This window comes from Acinonyx jubatus, chromosome A3, assembly GCF_027475565.1.
Source record: "Acinonyx jubatus isolate Ajub_Pintada_27869175 chromosome A3, VMU_Ajub_asm_v1.0, whole genome shotgun sequence".
NCBI lineage: Eukaryota > Metazoa > Chordata > Mammalia > Carnivora > Felidae > Acinonyx > Acinonyx jubatus.
Window position 1 is genome coordinate 86,308,398 of NC_069388.1, and position 16,882 is coordinate 86,325,279.

The window sequence follows — 16,882 nt, forward strand, 5'->3', positions numbered from 1 at the left end:
CATATATGTTACCTTGAATATTGGTTATATTTTAGTCTTGTAATCTCTTCTTTTTGTGTCTTGGAGAGTGTGTATAGCGGATACTCTTGTTTAAAAAAAAAAGCTTATTATAGTCGGTGATCAGTTTGTATTTCAGGGCTGTCCTAAAGATTTTCTCTTGGGAGCTTTTCAGAGGTGATCTCTGGAAATTTTTTTTTTATGTAGTGAAAGAAAATGAGAGACATAATTTAGTGAAAAGAGAATAGGCTTTGGAATCAGATCTGGATTCAAATCCCTGTTTTTTTCTTACTGTATGTGTAAGATTTTGGATAAGTTATTTTAGTCTTACTTTTGTTTTCTTATCTGTAAAATGGTGATAATACTACTTCCTGCTTGGGATTGTTGTGAGAATTGAGTGAGATCGTTAGCTGTTACTTTTATTACAAGTTTTTCAGTCTTAAGGAAGCATCTTTTGTTTGAAGATTGTTTCCTGGGGATATTCCCTTTTAGTTAAAAAGAGGCTTAAAAGAATTCAGATTAAATTGATAGAATTTTGGAGCTGAAAAATCAGCTAATCTTTCATTAAAATATTTGGTGTATCTATAAATTTTATATATGCCTCTCTTGTAACCACTTATATTGTTGATTGTTTATCTTTGTATCTGTCCCAGTGACTGGTATGTATTCAGTACTCATGTGTTGAGTGAATGAACTCAGCTGGTACTTGCTAGAGCCTGGGTAAGATCCTGAGCCTTTGGAGTCCAAATTGTGTTCTTTCTAACATGACTTGACTTAATGTGTACCAGTCAAAGTTTGAATAAATCTGTCCAAATTCTTCATAACATGCTTTAGATACTAAGAATTAGTGCTTCCAGTATGAGTACCCAGTGACATAGTTGGGCTGTTTGGACTGTTTTGCAAGGAAAGAGCAGCTACTGAATGTTGACATGTGGTGGTTTCGACCTCCTGCACGTTGAAAGTAATTGTTTGTGGTCAAAGCCAATAAGCCCCTGTTTGTATTCAACTTTACTTTTTTATTACTTCAACTTTGTTTACTGTAGTCTGAAATTTGTGGCTGAGAATGAAAATGGACAATAGGTATATGAAAGATACGACAGTAATGGAAAGGAAGAAGGTGAGGTGTAGAAATAAAACATAGCTATAATAATGATCAGTGAGGGTCAAGAACCAAGAGTTTTGTAATGAGAAGAAAGTTCAGGGAGTACAGGAGAGTTTTAAGGTACACATGTTTTGATATTCATGATTACCTTGGGCACATACATTTTGGGTTATTTTCAACTCTTGAACTCCTTAAATATCAAAATAATTATTGTTCGAGTCTTTTAAGTTTTTACATTTTTTTTCCTACCTGATTTCCACAGTCTTCATTTTATTAAACTTTCAGCTAATATCCTTATTGTCTTGTTGTTGAGTGAATGTTGCCAACTTCATTTTCCTTTGAATTTCTTCCCTTTGTTTAGAAAACTTTTTATTGTGGAAAATTTCAAACATGTATAAGAGAGAGTATTATGTAATGATTCACCCGTGTACCCATCTTCAATAATTGCAAGCTAATGCTCAATCATGTCTCTACCTTCCACCCTATTACTGTTTTTTTTTTAAAAATTAAAAAAATTTTTTTAATGTTTATTTATTTTTGAGAGAGAGAGAGAGACCGACTGAGCATGAGTCGGGGAGGGGCAGAGAGAGAGGGAGACACAGAAACTGAAACAGGCTCCAGGCTCCGAGCCACCACCACAGAGCTTGATGTGGGGCTCAAACTCAGGAACCATGAGATCGTGACCTGAGCCGAAATTGGGCACTTAACCTACTGAACCATCCAGGCACCCCTCCACCCTATTATTTTTAAGCAAATTCCATGTCATTCATCAGTTTATAGTTCAAAGTTTTTCTTTAAAATGCTTAGAGAAAAGCATATTTATTGCTCCTAAAGTAACAATTTCTTAATGTCAGGTAGTATTCAGATTTCCCCAATTATTTCATACACCATACTCGTGGTGTATATATACATATACATACACTATATACACAGTGTATAGTTTCTATTTCAACTACTATATTGAAATTTTCATAAGTTACCCAAGTCTTAATAAAAGAAACAGGGATTTACCTATTTCTTTTTTTTTGTTTTAATTTTTTTAATGTTTATTTTTGAAAGAGGGAGAGAGCGTGAGTGGGGGAAGAGCAGAGAGAGAGTGAGACATAGAATCTGAAGCAGGCACCTAGCTCTGAGCTGTCAGAGCAGAACTGGATGTGGGGCTTGAACTCACAGACCATGAGATCATGACCTGAGCCAAAGTCAGATCCTCAACCGACTGAGCCACCCAGGCGCCCCAAGCAATCTACCGATTTCTTAAGTAAAGCATTTCGTTTGCTATCTTAACATTTTTTGAGTACCTACTGTGAGTCAGAAGGTGTAATTTCGCCAGGAGGTATAAATTAATTGTCACATCACCATTCTGAAGTGGTATTGTTTTTATTCCTATTTTTCACATGATGAAACTGAGGCTTGAGTTAACCAGATTGCTGAGGGTCACATTTTTAGCACTCAACAGGACCAGAATTAATACATTGAGTTTAAGTTTTTAAAAAACACTATGTTACATTAGTGTTAAATTTTACTTATGGGAGTTAACCAATTTTGTATGAAGTAATTCACTGGAACCCCTCCTAGCAGGGTGGATATCTTCAGATTAGTTGAAATGTCCCCAAAGATGAGATTATTATGAATTGCATAATAGGCTGACTAATAGTCAATAGGGAGTGAGCATGATGCAGAAAAAGAAAAACAAAAATGTGTTTAGGGCTGATGCTCTTTTATCGTGTTACATGTTTTGCTTGTTTTCTGCCTGTTGCCTTACTTGCTTATGGTTTTTTTTCTTGGTATATGATTAAGGAGATAGTCCTTAGATAGTCTGGTGTTAGACTTAAAAGGTTGGGTCATTAACTTATTGAATGAATTAAATCTGACAGAAATTCCTGTCTCTCCTTACTTCCCTGTCCCTTCTTTCCCTTCTGTTGAAAGGCAGCTATGCTTACCACTATACCACCAACGCTCTTTCCCTTCTATTGTACACATACACACAGGTGATTTTTTTTCCTGAACTGTTTGGGAGTAAGTTGCATATATTGTACTCCTTTACCTTAGTTTATTTCCTAAGAACAGGTTGTTTTCTTTTGCTATTGCTATTTCCTCTACTGTTTCTTTTGAACTATTAGTCATAGTAATCAACCTCAATTTAACATTGATAAAATTCTTTAGTCTACCATCTTCTGATTTTGTCAGTTGGCCCAATAGTGTTCTTGATAGCAGTTTTTTTCCCCCCTCTCCAATACAGGACCAGTCTAGAATCAGATGATTGCATTTAATTGTCATGTCCTTTAGTAATTTTACTCTGGAACATTTCCATAGCCTTTCTTTGTATACTGTGAAGTTGACGTTTCTGAAAAATATAGCTTGCTTGGTCTCTTTTTCTGTCCTTTTTACTTTAAAAAAAAAATTTTTTTTTAATGTTTATGACAGAGAGACCGAGCATGAGCGGGGGAGGGGCAGAGAGAGAGGGAGACACGGAATCCAAAGCAGGCTCCAGGCTCTGAGCTGTCAACACAGAGCTGACAGCTGGGCTTGAACTCACCGCAAGATCATGACCTGAGCTGAAGTTGGACACTCAACCAACTGAGCCACCCAGGCGCCCCTTTTTTTTCTTTTTAATAGAACATTTCTCATTTTGGATTTGTCTGATGTTTCCTCTTGATTAGATTGAGATTATGTGTCCCTGGCCAGAAAAATCGCCTAAGTGATGCTGTGTCCCCATGGTATCAAATCTGGAGGTACATGATGTCCATCTGTCTGCCATGGATGATAATATTGTTTGATCATATATTCAGTCAAAATGTTTGACTCCTCCCCGCCTTGAACTAATTAATTTGTGAAGATGCATTTTAAGAATATGTAAATGTCCTACTTAGCAGAATTTCCCTCTGGATTTAACATGCGTAGGTGATTCTTGTCTGAACCAATCTTTACCAATATAGTTATAAAATGAATTTTCAAGTCAGCAGTCCCTCTACATTTGCATTGATTGGTATGGAGTTATGGATTCTTGTTTTTTTCAGTGGTTTATAATTTATTGTCCAGTTTTTTTCTTGTTTTTCCTCATTTCATATTTATGTATCTTGTCTTGCACAGTGAAAGCCCTGGTTCTCAGCACTATCAAAACATTTACTTTTTTGTTTCATCCTATGATATATCTAAAGTAATTGAAGAATTACTTCACTGATGTCACTACCAAAGAAAAATCCCAAAACAAACTACTAAAAAGAGTAAGAATTTGTTTGTAGTTCTTCCCTTTCTCTTAGCTACTCCCAAACCGACGATATATATAATAGTGGGTTCATAAATTACTTGAGTTAATTTTTATTCCACAGTGGCTTACGGTATTCATTTGAAAAATGTATTAGTTCGCTTTCAGTTTTAGATTTTTTCCCTTCTTCCATCCTTGTTTTAATTTTTTTTTTAAATGTTGACTGTTAACATGCTTAGGCATTTGACCAAATAGTTTAGGTATGCTTAATTGAAGATTTTGGAAACCCTATTAGACAGAGATGTACCCTTTGGCTAGTATACTTCAAGAAAACGAACAGCGTAGTGGCAGGGAGGGCAGGTTATGCCTCAGAACAATTGCATCTGGGTAGTGAATGTCTTCAATATTGTATTTACCTCTTGGTCCTGCTGGCTTCTGTTATATGGGCTTTATTTTGTTTCAGTGCTTGTGCTTTCTCACTAAGGCCGTAATATATGCATTTGAGTTAAAAAAATGTTTATTCATTTATTTTGAGAGAGGGAGAGAGAAAGAGCGCGTGCAAGGGGAGGGGAAGAGAGAGGGAGGGAGAGAGAGAAAATCACAGGCAGGCATTGCACTCAGTCTCACAACTGTGAGATCATGACCTGAGCTGAAATCAAGAGCTGGATGCTTAGCCCAATGAGTCACCCAGGTGCCCGTAGTAGCATTTGTTTTTTGTTTTTAATTTTTTTTAACGTTTATTTATTTTTGAGACAGAGAGAGATAGAGCATGAATGGGGGAGGGTCAGAGAGAGAGGGAGACACAGAATCTGAAACAGGCTCCTGGCTCTGAGCGGTCAGCACAGAGCCTGACGCGGGCTCTAACTCACAGACCGCGAGATCGTGACCTGAGCCGAAGTCGGACGCTTAACCGACTGAGCCACCCAGGCGCCCCCGTAGTAGCATTTGAAATTTATCAACATCCACTACTTTCCTCATTTCTAGTTTTATTTTATTTTATTTTATTTTATTTTATTTTATTTTATTTTATTTTATTTTATTTTATTTATTTTATTTTACATTTATTTATTTATTTATTTATTTATTTATTTATTTATTTATTTTTAGCGAGAGTGGGGGAGAGGGGCAGAGGGAGAGAGAATCTTAAGCAGGCTCCACACTCCGCACAGAGCCTGATGCAGGGTTCCATCCCACCACCCTAGGATCATGATCTGAGCTGAAATCAAGAGTCAGACTTTCAATTGACTGAGCCACCCAGGTGCCCCTCATTCTAGTTCTAAAAACAATTCCAGGAAAGATTTCTTGATTCCAGCTTGGGTCAGGAGGTTTCTCTTGGGCTTATGAATTACATTTGTTGATGCTAGCTAGCAAGGTAAGCAGGCCCACCAATGCACATGTCAGGGAGGCATCATTTACTCTGAATGCAGTGTTGTCTTCACCCATTTATGTATGCAGTGCTTCAAAAAGTATATCTAATTATATTCATCCTGTTTAGCAAAAAGTCGTTTTCCTGGAAATAGTAACTATTGAATCATTGCTATATGAGGTGATTAATACTTGGTTCTTGTGGTGATCTGTTCCTAGCATTGTACGTTAGCAAGTTGAGCTTCCGTTTTTTTTCAAATATGGAATCATGAGGTTTATCACTCCTTTCAAGTGGCAGTGAAGTTTGTGATGCCCTCCATGATACCAAATAATGTTTCTAATTGTCTACTCATTCTGTTTCTTTGACAGTTTCCTTGAGGTACCTCATTGTGGCATTTTAATATCAAGGGATACTCTCTATTCACACTTGTGGCACCTTTGGAGTTATGACTTGCATATCTTTTGTGAGACAGGAAGGGACAGAAAATGGTAGAAAAGAGGCTGAGTGGATCTGTATGTATGCCAGAAGAGATTAGCTGATTGACATTTAAACTGAGGAAAGCATAGAATGACACGTACTCCCTGTTGTGTTAACTGACCACTGTAATACCTGTATTCTCAGGTGTGAAAGTGGATTTATATGTTGTGAGACCATCACTAACAAAATAATACCAAATGAGGTGTGTGGGTATATATATCTAGGAAAATAATGGTAGTTTATATAAACTTTATGTAAAGATTATAGAATACTAAAACGAACAAAAAGAGATTGTAGAAAACTTTTTTCTGAATGTAATGAGGGTGATTTTTCTTTATTGGGGGGTGATAATGAACACTTACTACTTTTGTATAGTTAGAAAAAGCAAAGCTATAAAATTTACATTTTACATGGAAAGATACTGAGAGGAATTATAGGTTCTAGTTATGATCTTGCAACTTAGTTCTGAGGCTTTACTTAATCTGTAAAAACTGGTATCCCCTTGCTCACAGGGTTTTTGTGAGGCTCCAGTGAGATAATGAATATTAAAAGTGTTTTGTAAACTGAAGTAGTATAAAGTTCAAGTTTGGGGTTTGATGTGCATTTTTCATTATGAATCTAGTGTAATCATTATGATGTGGCTGACTAATTTTTTTTTAAACGTTTATTTTAAGAGGCGCAGAGAGAAGGGGAGAGAGAGAATCCCAAGCAGGCTCTGCACTATCAGCCCAGAGCCAGATGTGGAGCTCAATTTCATGAACCTCGATATCATGACCTGAGCCAAAATCAAAAGTCAGACTCTTAACCAGCCACCCAGGTGCCCCTGACTAATTTTTGATGATGCTTTTAGATTTCTGGATTTCTGATTTCTTTACCGGTATCCATAAAGAAAATAAAGGATTCCCTTTCTTATGAAAGATTACATTAGAATAATAGGTAGTTCTTGATTGTCCTTGGTAGTGGACATCTCAGACCTTATGGGATCTAGTGGCAATATCTTTTTAATCCATCAAGCCATTTCTTCATGCCTGCCTCGAGAACTCAGTTCCTATTAAATGTTTCTTTTCTTTTTTTTTTAATATGAAATTTATTGTCAAATTGGTTTCCATACAACATCCAGTGCTCATCCCAACAGGTGCCCTCCTCAGTGTCCATCACCCACCCTCCCCCCCACCCCCCATCAACCCTCAGTTTGTTCTCAGTTTTTAAGAGTCTCTTATGTTTTGGCTCCCTCCCTCTCTAACCTTTTTTTTTTTCCTTCTCCTCCCCCCTGGTCTTCTGTTAAGTTTCTCAGGATCCACATAAGAGTGAAAACATGGTATCTGTGTTTCTCTGTATGACGTATTTCACTTAGCATCACACTCTCCAGTTCCATCCACGTTGCTACAAAAGGCCATATTTCATTTTTTCTCATTGCCACGTAGTATTCCATTGTGTATATAAACCACAATTTCTTTATCCATTCATCAGTTGATGGACATTTAGGCTCAAATGTTTCTAAAAGAATTTTTATGTTTGACATTTAGTTGAATATTTGTTGTGTCAGAGTGGCAGGTTTCAGTTCTTAAAAGGGCATAGAAAAGAGTTACCTGCTACTTGTCACAATAGAATTTTTTCGGGAGTTCAGAATGTTTTGTGACCAATAAATATCCTGGTTTTGAAAAAATATTAAATATAGGAAAATAAAAGTTAATTGAAAATAGTATAGTTCTAGTTTCATACAGTAAAGTTTGGTGTATTTTCCTCCCCTTCTTATCCATGCTTGTATTTACATACACAAACTTGAAAGAAATTATATCAAAATACGAATTCATTCTACATGACGGTCTTATTGGTAAGGATTTAATTTGCTACTTTTTGTTTTCTATAAAAAGCATGTTACTTATATAATCAGGAATAAAACTTACTTTAAAGAATTTATATTTAATTGCAATTTTTTCAAAGGAGTGTTAATAATTAAGAACTCAGATCTTTTAAAAAAATTTTTTTTAATGTTTATTCATTTTTGAGAGAGACAGAGCACAAGGAGGAGAGGGAGACACAGAATCAGAAACAGGCTCCAGGCTCTGAGCTGTCAGCACAGAGTCCAACGCGGGGCTTAAACTCACAAATTGCAAGATCATGACTTGAGCCAAAGTCACTTAACCACCTGAGCCACCTGGGCACCCCAAGAACTCAGATCTTTTTTTTTTTTTTTTTTTTAATTTTTTTTCAACGTTTATTTATTTTTGGGACAGAGGAAGACAGAGCATGAACGGGGGAGGGGCAGAGAGAGAGGGAGACACAGAATCGGAAACAGGCTCCAGGCTCTGAGCCATCAGCCCAGAGCCCGACGCGGGGCTCGAACTCACGGACCGCGAGATCGTGACCTGGCTGAAGTCAGACGCTTAACCGACTGCGCCACCCAGGCGCCCCTAAGAACTCAGATCTTAACGCAAGTTCTTCTAAGTTAGTTTAATGATTTCATAAATTGACTATCCATAAATTACAGTAGGTGAACAAACCTGTTTATGGCTAGAGTTCAGTTATCCAGAAAATGGCATATTCTCTAATAGTTATGGTTAATAGAGGTTATATTTACTATGTCAGGCATTTGTTCTGACTTTTGGGGTATCACTTGTTACTTTGTATAAATTCTATGGTAGTCCCAAAACTTACAAAGTACTGTCAAATCAGTGAATCCCATTGTTGGTGAAACCACTTGAGTTTCTTTACTTTTAATAGCAGATTTGGAGAACAGGGATTCTCTTACATTTCCTGTTTTTGGGTTAGAGACCAGTTTGACTTCAGACAGATGAGATGGTTATACTACATATTTATATATGTAATACTATTATACAAGTGTTTTACTTTTAACATTTTATGTTTTGTCCATATACCAATTTAAAAAATGAAAACGGGTGTGTGGGTGGCTCAGTGGGTTAAGTGTCAGACTTCAGCTCAGGTCATGATCTCGCGGTTTGTGAGTTTGAGCCCTGCAGCTGGGAGTCTGGAACCTACCTCAGATTCTGTCTCCCTCTCTCTGCCTCTCCCCCCACCCCCGTCTCTCTCTCTCTCTCTCTCTCTCTCTGTCTCTGTCTCTGTCTCTGTCTCTCTCAAAAATATTTAAAAAAAAAAAAGAAAACATCTTGAAGGGTTTTGTATCTACTAGTTCATATCTGTAGGGTTTGCCCTACCAAGGATGTTTAATATCATTCCTTTTTACAGCTGCAAAATATGAATATACCATAGTTTATTCCACCAGTTTCCAGTCTCTGCAAACCCTTTTAACTGCAGAGGTGTGAAAAGGGAAACTTCCAGATTTTTAACTGTATTTTTTAATGTTTTTTAAAAAAATGTTTTAATGTTTATCTTAGAGCACGTGGGGGAAGGGCAGAGAGAGAGAGGGAGACACAGAATCCAAAGCAGGCTCCAGGCTCTGAGCTGGTCAGCACAGAGCCTGACGCGGGGCTTAAATCCATGAAATCATGACCTGAGCCACCTAGGCGCCCCTAACTATATTTTATCATTTTGGTTTCTCTAATTCTTAGGAAACGTTAACTCCATCTTAAAAACTGAGTGTTAGCTTTATGAAGAAAGGGATCGTTTTTGGCTTAATAGCCTTGCTACTTCCTTACCTAGACCAGCATTGTCAAAGTATTGGTCAAGTGGATGAGTAACAGTTGGATTTGGAGTTACTCTGATGTATTTATTGCTAAGAAGACAGTTTCTCTAAGTTTTTTAGGAGTACCTAGCTTTTTTTTTTTTTTTTAAGATATCTCAAATGGTTTGATAGTTGATTTTGGAATTTTATCCTCCTGAATCTGTTGAAGATGGTAAATTCCTGTGCTTCATTTTGTTGTTAGCATTTGCCTTAAGTAGTTGTACCTTGAGGCATCATTGGTAGGGCTGAAGTTTAAACAAAATGAAGGGGAGAAAGTTAAGCAGCAAAGAAAAGGATGCTGATTGGTAGAGCTTGCCTGTCCTTAAATTAGAGTTGAAGAAATGAGGCCTGAGAATTCTATAATTGCCAAAAGGAAGTTTATAATACCTTATAAGTAGAAAGCTTAAACTATAAATACAAGAGCCTTTTTGGTCATAACATTTTATTTGCAGTGAATGTGAATGATAGTTTTAAGAGAAGATTAAACAATAACTTTCCTAAATGATTAAAAATGCACTTATATTTATAAAAAATTAAACAAATGAAATACAAATATACTCCTTAAATTTCATTTACAGAGAAAATAAAAGGTTACTTAAAAATTTTTTTTAACTATTGAAGATATGTGGGGCACCTGGGTGGCTCAGTTGGTTAATGGTAGCCTAAGGTGTTTGATGATTTTACATTAGTGGATTACTGTCTGAAAATGTTACTAAATGCAAACTAAGATGAAAACACACTAGATTTAGACCAGGTCTGAAATTCAGAAGGAGTCTTGGGATAAAAGAAGTATTGGCTTCCAGTTCAGAAGGATTAAATTTGTTCTTAGGAAGGAGGTTAGTTGAAGAGACCTATTGAAAGAGTGACATTTGCTTATAATGACGGATTTTCTGGGATATGCATACAGGAGAGAAACTTTCTTACCTCAAGCCATCAGCAACTCCAGGAATCAGAATGCAAAATAAATAACTATGACTAAACAAGACCCTCATTTGTCTTATCAAGAGAGAAGGGAGAACAGTCTCTTTGGGAGAACCAGGGCTGTTAATTTATTACTATATCTTATATTAGATTTCACATTGGGATTAACTGTGTATAGGAGGTCTAGTGTGTGTGTGTGTGTGTGTGTGTGTGTGTGTGTGTGTGTGTGTGTTTTAAGGCTCCTAAATGGAAACAAGCCAAACCTCTGCTTACTGAGAATTTAAATTTAAATTAGGAAAAGGCCTTTTTATTTTTATCTTCGTGTATATTGCACATTGTTTTGTGAATATTGAATATTGAATGTTTCCGGACTGATATTCATGACTACTACACTGATGCAGATATGCCAGTTGTTTAAACACGGAAATAATTCTACCAGTAAGTAGCTGCTATCCCAAGGGTGGAACTCCATTTCCCCCACTCTTTTAGTTCTTCCCTGAGGACTGCGCCCCTCTCAACCCCCCCCCCCCCCCCCCCGCTGCTTTGTGCTACAGCAACTAAAAGCTTAAGGAGGGTGGAGGAAGGGGAGGGGCACAGGAACCTGGCTGCATACTATAAGTCACAGTTTACTGTACTTGTTACTCATTGCTTGTTAGCAATTACTAAATATTTCAAATATCACCTCTGGGTATATGCATGAAGAAAACTCAAGTTGAGGAAGCACAAAATGAAAAAAGGTTTTTGATAAACAACAGGGCATCTCAGAGCCTTTTAATTCAATATATAGTAGGCATCATGTCCCTCTAGGAAGAATAACTAGTGCATGCATTTCGGACTTTCTTGACCAGGGACTTTGTTTGGAACTTGTTTGCGAAGTCCTACAATCTTACGGGATAGTAATTTCTGCAGAATACAGTTTGTGAAGGTCTGCTGTCTTGCATTCTGTAAATGTATACATGTATCAATGTAAGGCAGTGCTAGGCACTTAGGAAATAGGTAAGTTTTTAATAGATACCTCTAAATCATGAGATAATTAGATGACTGATTGAAATGTGTTCCTTTTTGGTTTTCTTATGGGGGAGAAACAATATTTGGGATAATTTGTGTTCCTAAAGTTGTGAGAGGAGTCTTAACTGGTTAATAAGGAAAATGGTGCTGAAAGAGTTTGAGTAACTAGATGACAAACTGCTTACGTAAGAGAACATTGTTCTTGGAAATATTTCTATTTTGTAGAAAGTAGACACAGTTTAATATGATTTGTTTAAAAAGACCTGGAGTTTGTTATAAATGAACATTATTCACAGAGAATTGGGTATCATTGTTTTAGTAAACTTCTGTCTGCTGCTTGTATCTGTTGAATTAGAAGCCTGTGTAATTTTTGTTGTAGTGTTGTGTTTCATCCTAATTTGAAAATTAATCTATGTTAATAATGAGGACTTTGGATGTGATCATTCAAACAGCTTAACAAATAGTTGATGGTATTTTAAGTAGGAGTAGGGTTATATGCTTGGAAAATAAACATGCTTTAAAAAGTTTTTTAATGTTTATTTGAGAGAGAGAGAACGTGCGTGAGCATTTGCAAGGCAGAGGAAGGGCAGAGAGAGGAAGACAGGCTTGAAGCTGGCTCTGTACTGACAGCAGAGTGCCGATGCAGGGCTCCAACTCACAAACTGCAAGATCATGACCTGAGTGAAGTCAGATGCGTAACTGACAGAGCCACTCAGGTGCCTCAATAAATATATACTTTTAATTAATGGTTGATAGTTGAAAAAGACAACACAGACAAACGCAAAAGCATAGTAAAATGGAGGAGTCCCAAATGGTACAAGCAACAAACAAGAGTTTGTTGGAATACTCACTCTGGGCCTTGGTGATCAAGAAAGGTTTAATGGAGGCTGACCTTGAAGGATGAGTAAAATCAAGTAAGTCAGGTCTCGGGCAGAGTTGTTTTGTTTGTTTTGATTGGAAGAGATGGTTGGAAGGGAGTGTGTTAACCGGATAAAGCCCATTTCTTAGCTTAATTAACATTTCACTAACATTATGTATAAATAAAAGGGTATAGTGGAATTATCGATGAAGTTGTAGCTTGAACCAGAAAGTGATGATCTTCATAACATCTTTTATTTTATTAATTTTAAAAGGTTTTTTAAATTTATTTTTGAGAGAGAGAGGGATACACAGAATCCAAAGCAGGCTCCAGGCTCTGAGCTGTCAGCACAGAGCCCGACGCGGGGCTGGAACTCACAAACTGCGAGATCATGACCTGAGCTGTCAGAGGCTTAATAACCAAGTGAGCCACCCAGGTGTCCCTAGAAAGTGGTGATCTTCAAATAGGATCTATAGTGTGGATTTTCATTGTAGGTGTAGATGCCTGGAGACCTCATGTTTCCCACCTTGCATTTCTATCAGGTATAAAAGTAGGGACCTAATGGAAAACAGACAATCTGTTTTGTTTTTTTTTAAACTGGCAGAGGAAAGTCAAGCTCGGTGGCTGCTGACCTTGGTCCTGAATGATAGCTAAAGTGTTTCTATGAGAATCAGCTTGGAATGCGTTGTGCTGTGCTCTGATGGCTGGACAGCAATCAGTTTAATAGAGTGCCTGGGAACTGCAAGATATTCTTGCTCACATCTCTTATTGGTTAGGAGCATGCATTATGGGGCTCATATGCACCTTGAGTGCAAATCTGAGGCTGGTTGCTTATTACCTGTGCAAGTTACTTAACTTCTCTGTGCTTTAGTATCATTGTCTGTGAAACTACATATTTCAAGGGGCTGTTGTGAGAATTAAATGAATCAATCCATGTGAAGCACTTCGAATAGTTACTGGCACACGAACAGTATAAAGTTAGCCATTGCTATTATCTGTATATATTTGCCTCTATACCTCACGTTGTGGAGGGAATCTGAGAGAAATATAACGTGGTCGTGCTACCTGTTATGTTGTATGTTATAATCAATTCCACGCTACTGCACTCTTGTCAGACTCTAGTCGAGTTATTGGTGACAAGTTTTCATCTTAAAAGAAACACCTATTTAACGACAGAACTTAAGCATAGTCTAATTGCTATATGAAATTTGTAAGATGTTATTCCAGGGAAGACTGTGTCTTAGAGAAATGGGTCTTGTAAAATTTTAGGCTTACAGTTTCTGTTTTCCTGGTTTCTACATAACATACATATAAAGTGTATGTGTATTTCCAGTATTTTAATGCCTTTATCTTTTTTTTTCCAGTAACAAAGTGTGAAATAAATCCCCAATATTTTTCAAGATTATTTAAAAGGAGTTGTAATTACTGCTCAGCACCTAGGACAGCACCCAGTGCAACACTTTGTACATGAACTCTGGCTTGAGTTTTGGGGTTTATGTTCTGGATTCGGGAAAGAAAAGAAGAGAATCTTTTTGGGAAAGTTAACAATTCTCATAAACACTCTAAAAGTATATGAAATGGAGAATGGTTTCATGGCTTTGTTTCAAAATGTTTTACACTGGCTGTAGAACCCACTTCATGAAGTAGTTTGAGTTAAAATGATCTAATATTTGTGTTTTAACTTTCAGCTTTGTGTTATTCTTGGAAAATTTCGCACCACTTGTGAATTCCTTGAACCTGGGCATTGCAAACCCACTTCTGTTGGGCCCATCTCCTTTGCACTTTGCTCAGATTAAGACTCAATTGGCGCTTCAGCAGCTGAATGCCGTTGCCTCACATAGTTCAACACCACCTTATACTTTATTAAATCAGGCTTTCTTGAAAATAGCCATGTCGAGACCCAGGTTTAATCCTCGAGGAAACTTTCCACTTCAGAGGCCACGAGCACCTAACCCTTCTGGGATGAGGCCTCCAGGACCATTTATGAGGCCTGGATCCATGGGTCTTCCAAGATTTTACCCAGCAGGGAGAGCTCGTGGAATTCCACACAGATTTGCTGGCCATGAATCTTATCAGAACATGGGACCACAGAGAATGAATGTTCAGGTAACTCAGCATCGAACTGATCCAAGATTGACCAAAGAAAAATTGGATTTTCACGAAGCACAACAAAAGAAGGGGAAGCCTCATGGTAGCCGGTGGGATGATGAGCCTCATATATCTGCATCAGTGGGAGTGAAACAGAGTTCTATAACACAGGTTACAGAACAGAGTCCTCAAGTACAGAGCCGCTATACAAAAGAGAGTGCCTCAAGTATCTTAGCAAGTTTTGGATTATCTAATGAAGACTTAGAAGAACTCAGTCGCTATCCTGATGAACAGCTAACTCCTGAAAATATGCCATTAATCTTGAGGGATATAAGGATGCGTAAAATGGGGCGCCGATTACCTAATTTACCTTCTCAGAGCAGAAGTAAAGAAACGCTTGGTAATGAGGCAGTTTCGAGTAATGTGATTGATTATGGGCATGCAAGCAAATATGGCTACACAGAAGATCCACTTGAAGTACGTATTTATGATCCTGAAATTCCAACAGATGAGGTCAAGAATGAATTTCGGTCACAGCAGAGCATTTCTGCATCTGTTCCCACTCCAAATGTGATATGTAATTCTATGTTTCCTGTTGAAGATGTGTTTCGACAGATGGACTTCCCCAGTGAGTCCTCTAATAATCAGTCCTTTTTCCCAGTTGAGAGTGGAACTAAGATGTCAGGCTTACACATTTCAGGACAGTCAGTCCTTGAACCTGTAAAATCCGTCAGTCAATCCATTAGCCAAACAGTTAACCAGACAATGAATCAGTCTCTTATTCCTCCATCAATGAGCCAGCAACCTTTTTCGTCAGAATTAATTTCAGCTGTAAGCCAACAAGAGCGGATCCCACATGAACCTGTGATTAATTCATCTAATGTACATGGATCAGGAGGAAGTAAAAAGAATTACCAGTCAGAGGCTGACATTCCCATTCAGTCTCCCTTTGGGATTGTGAAAGCATCATGGTTACCAAAGTTTTCACATGCTGATGCCCAGAAGATGAAGAGACTTCCAACTCCCTCTATGATGAATGATTATTATGCAGCGTCTCCAAGAATATTTCCACATTTGTGTTCTCTGTGTAACGTAGAATGTAGTCATTTGAAGGTGAGTGTTTTTAAAGATCACTGTATAATGATACTCAGCGCCCAAATTTCCTCTGAATTTTCGTATTTATGCTGGTGTTAACTAGGCATTGAGGAAATGGCAGAAATAATTGATTGCAACATCACCGCTTAGTTGTAATCTAAGTAGCCCTGGCCTAAGTACTGAATTGAGTTTTAGACCTTCTGTATTCCTGTGTCTGGGCATACCACATAGTTTGTCATTTACTTTGAACTTTTGATTAGTTCTCCTAGAAAATCCATTCAACATAAAATTTATATAACATAAATTGTATACTTATAAAACAATTCCACATGAGTGAACTTTGTCTAAATAGAATCTGTTACTATAAAAATATTTTAAAAATGGAATAAAAAACTTGTACTGCATACTTTTAAGAGATAGTATATTGTAGCCTTGCATGTGTCTACCTGTCTTGGGCTAAAAGACAGTTAATGCTGATTTAAATATTTTCTGACTCTAGCTAGACAAGGATTTCTAATGTTTCATGAGGAGCTTTCTAAAATGACTTAATCCATAGCAAAATTGAGTCAAGAGGAATTGTTTGGGGAAAAAAAGAGTATTTATTTGGGGACCAGCTGTGAGCTAGAGAATAGTGTAAAATGGTAGACATTTAGAGAGAAAAAAATCTTTAAAAAGGCCTTAGGTACCTTCATGGGAAGTATAGTTAGAAGGAAGTATTTTATAGAGGTGCTGAAGAGTAATGTAGAATGTATTGTTTGATAGTACAGTTGACTCTTGAACAGCTTGGGGTTTGGAGATGCCAACTCCTGTGCAGTTGAAAGTCCAGGTATAACTTTTGACTCCCTAAACTACAGCCTACTGTTGACTAGAAGCCTTACTGACAAACAAATAGTTGGTTAATACGTTTTGTGTGTTAGATGTATTATATACTGTATTCTTAAAATAATAAGTAATACTGCTAGAGAATAAATGGTATTAAGAAAACCATAAGAGAAAATATATCTGTACTGTAAAAATCCATGTGGACCTGTGCACTTTAAACCTGTGTCTGTTCAAGGGTCAACTGTAATTGTTGGATTTGTATAGGAATTTCCCAGTATGTTTTATTTACTGATACATGT

At 37.2% G+C, this 16,882-nt stretch overlaps 1 protein-coding gene across 11 annotated transcripts in view; it reads left to right on the forward strand.

The window, feature by feature from the left end:
- ZNF638 (zinc finger protein 638) overlaps positions 1–16,882 on the forward strand; it is a 137,106-nt gene that overhangs the window by 52,624 nt on the left and 67,600 nt on the right. For all 11 annotated transcript variants that reach the window (XM_027072235.2, XM_027072239.2, XM_027072240.2 and 8 more), the window contains exon 2: positions 14,267–15,779. In XM_027072235.2, the coding sequence (XP_026928036.1) occupies positions 14,267–15,779 (1,513 nt within the window). The remainder of the gene's footprint in view (positions 1–14,266; positions 15,780–16,882) is intronic.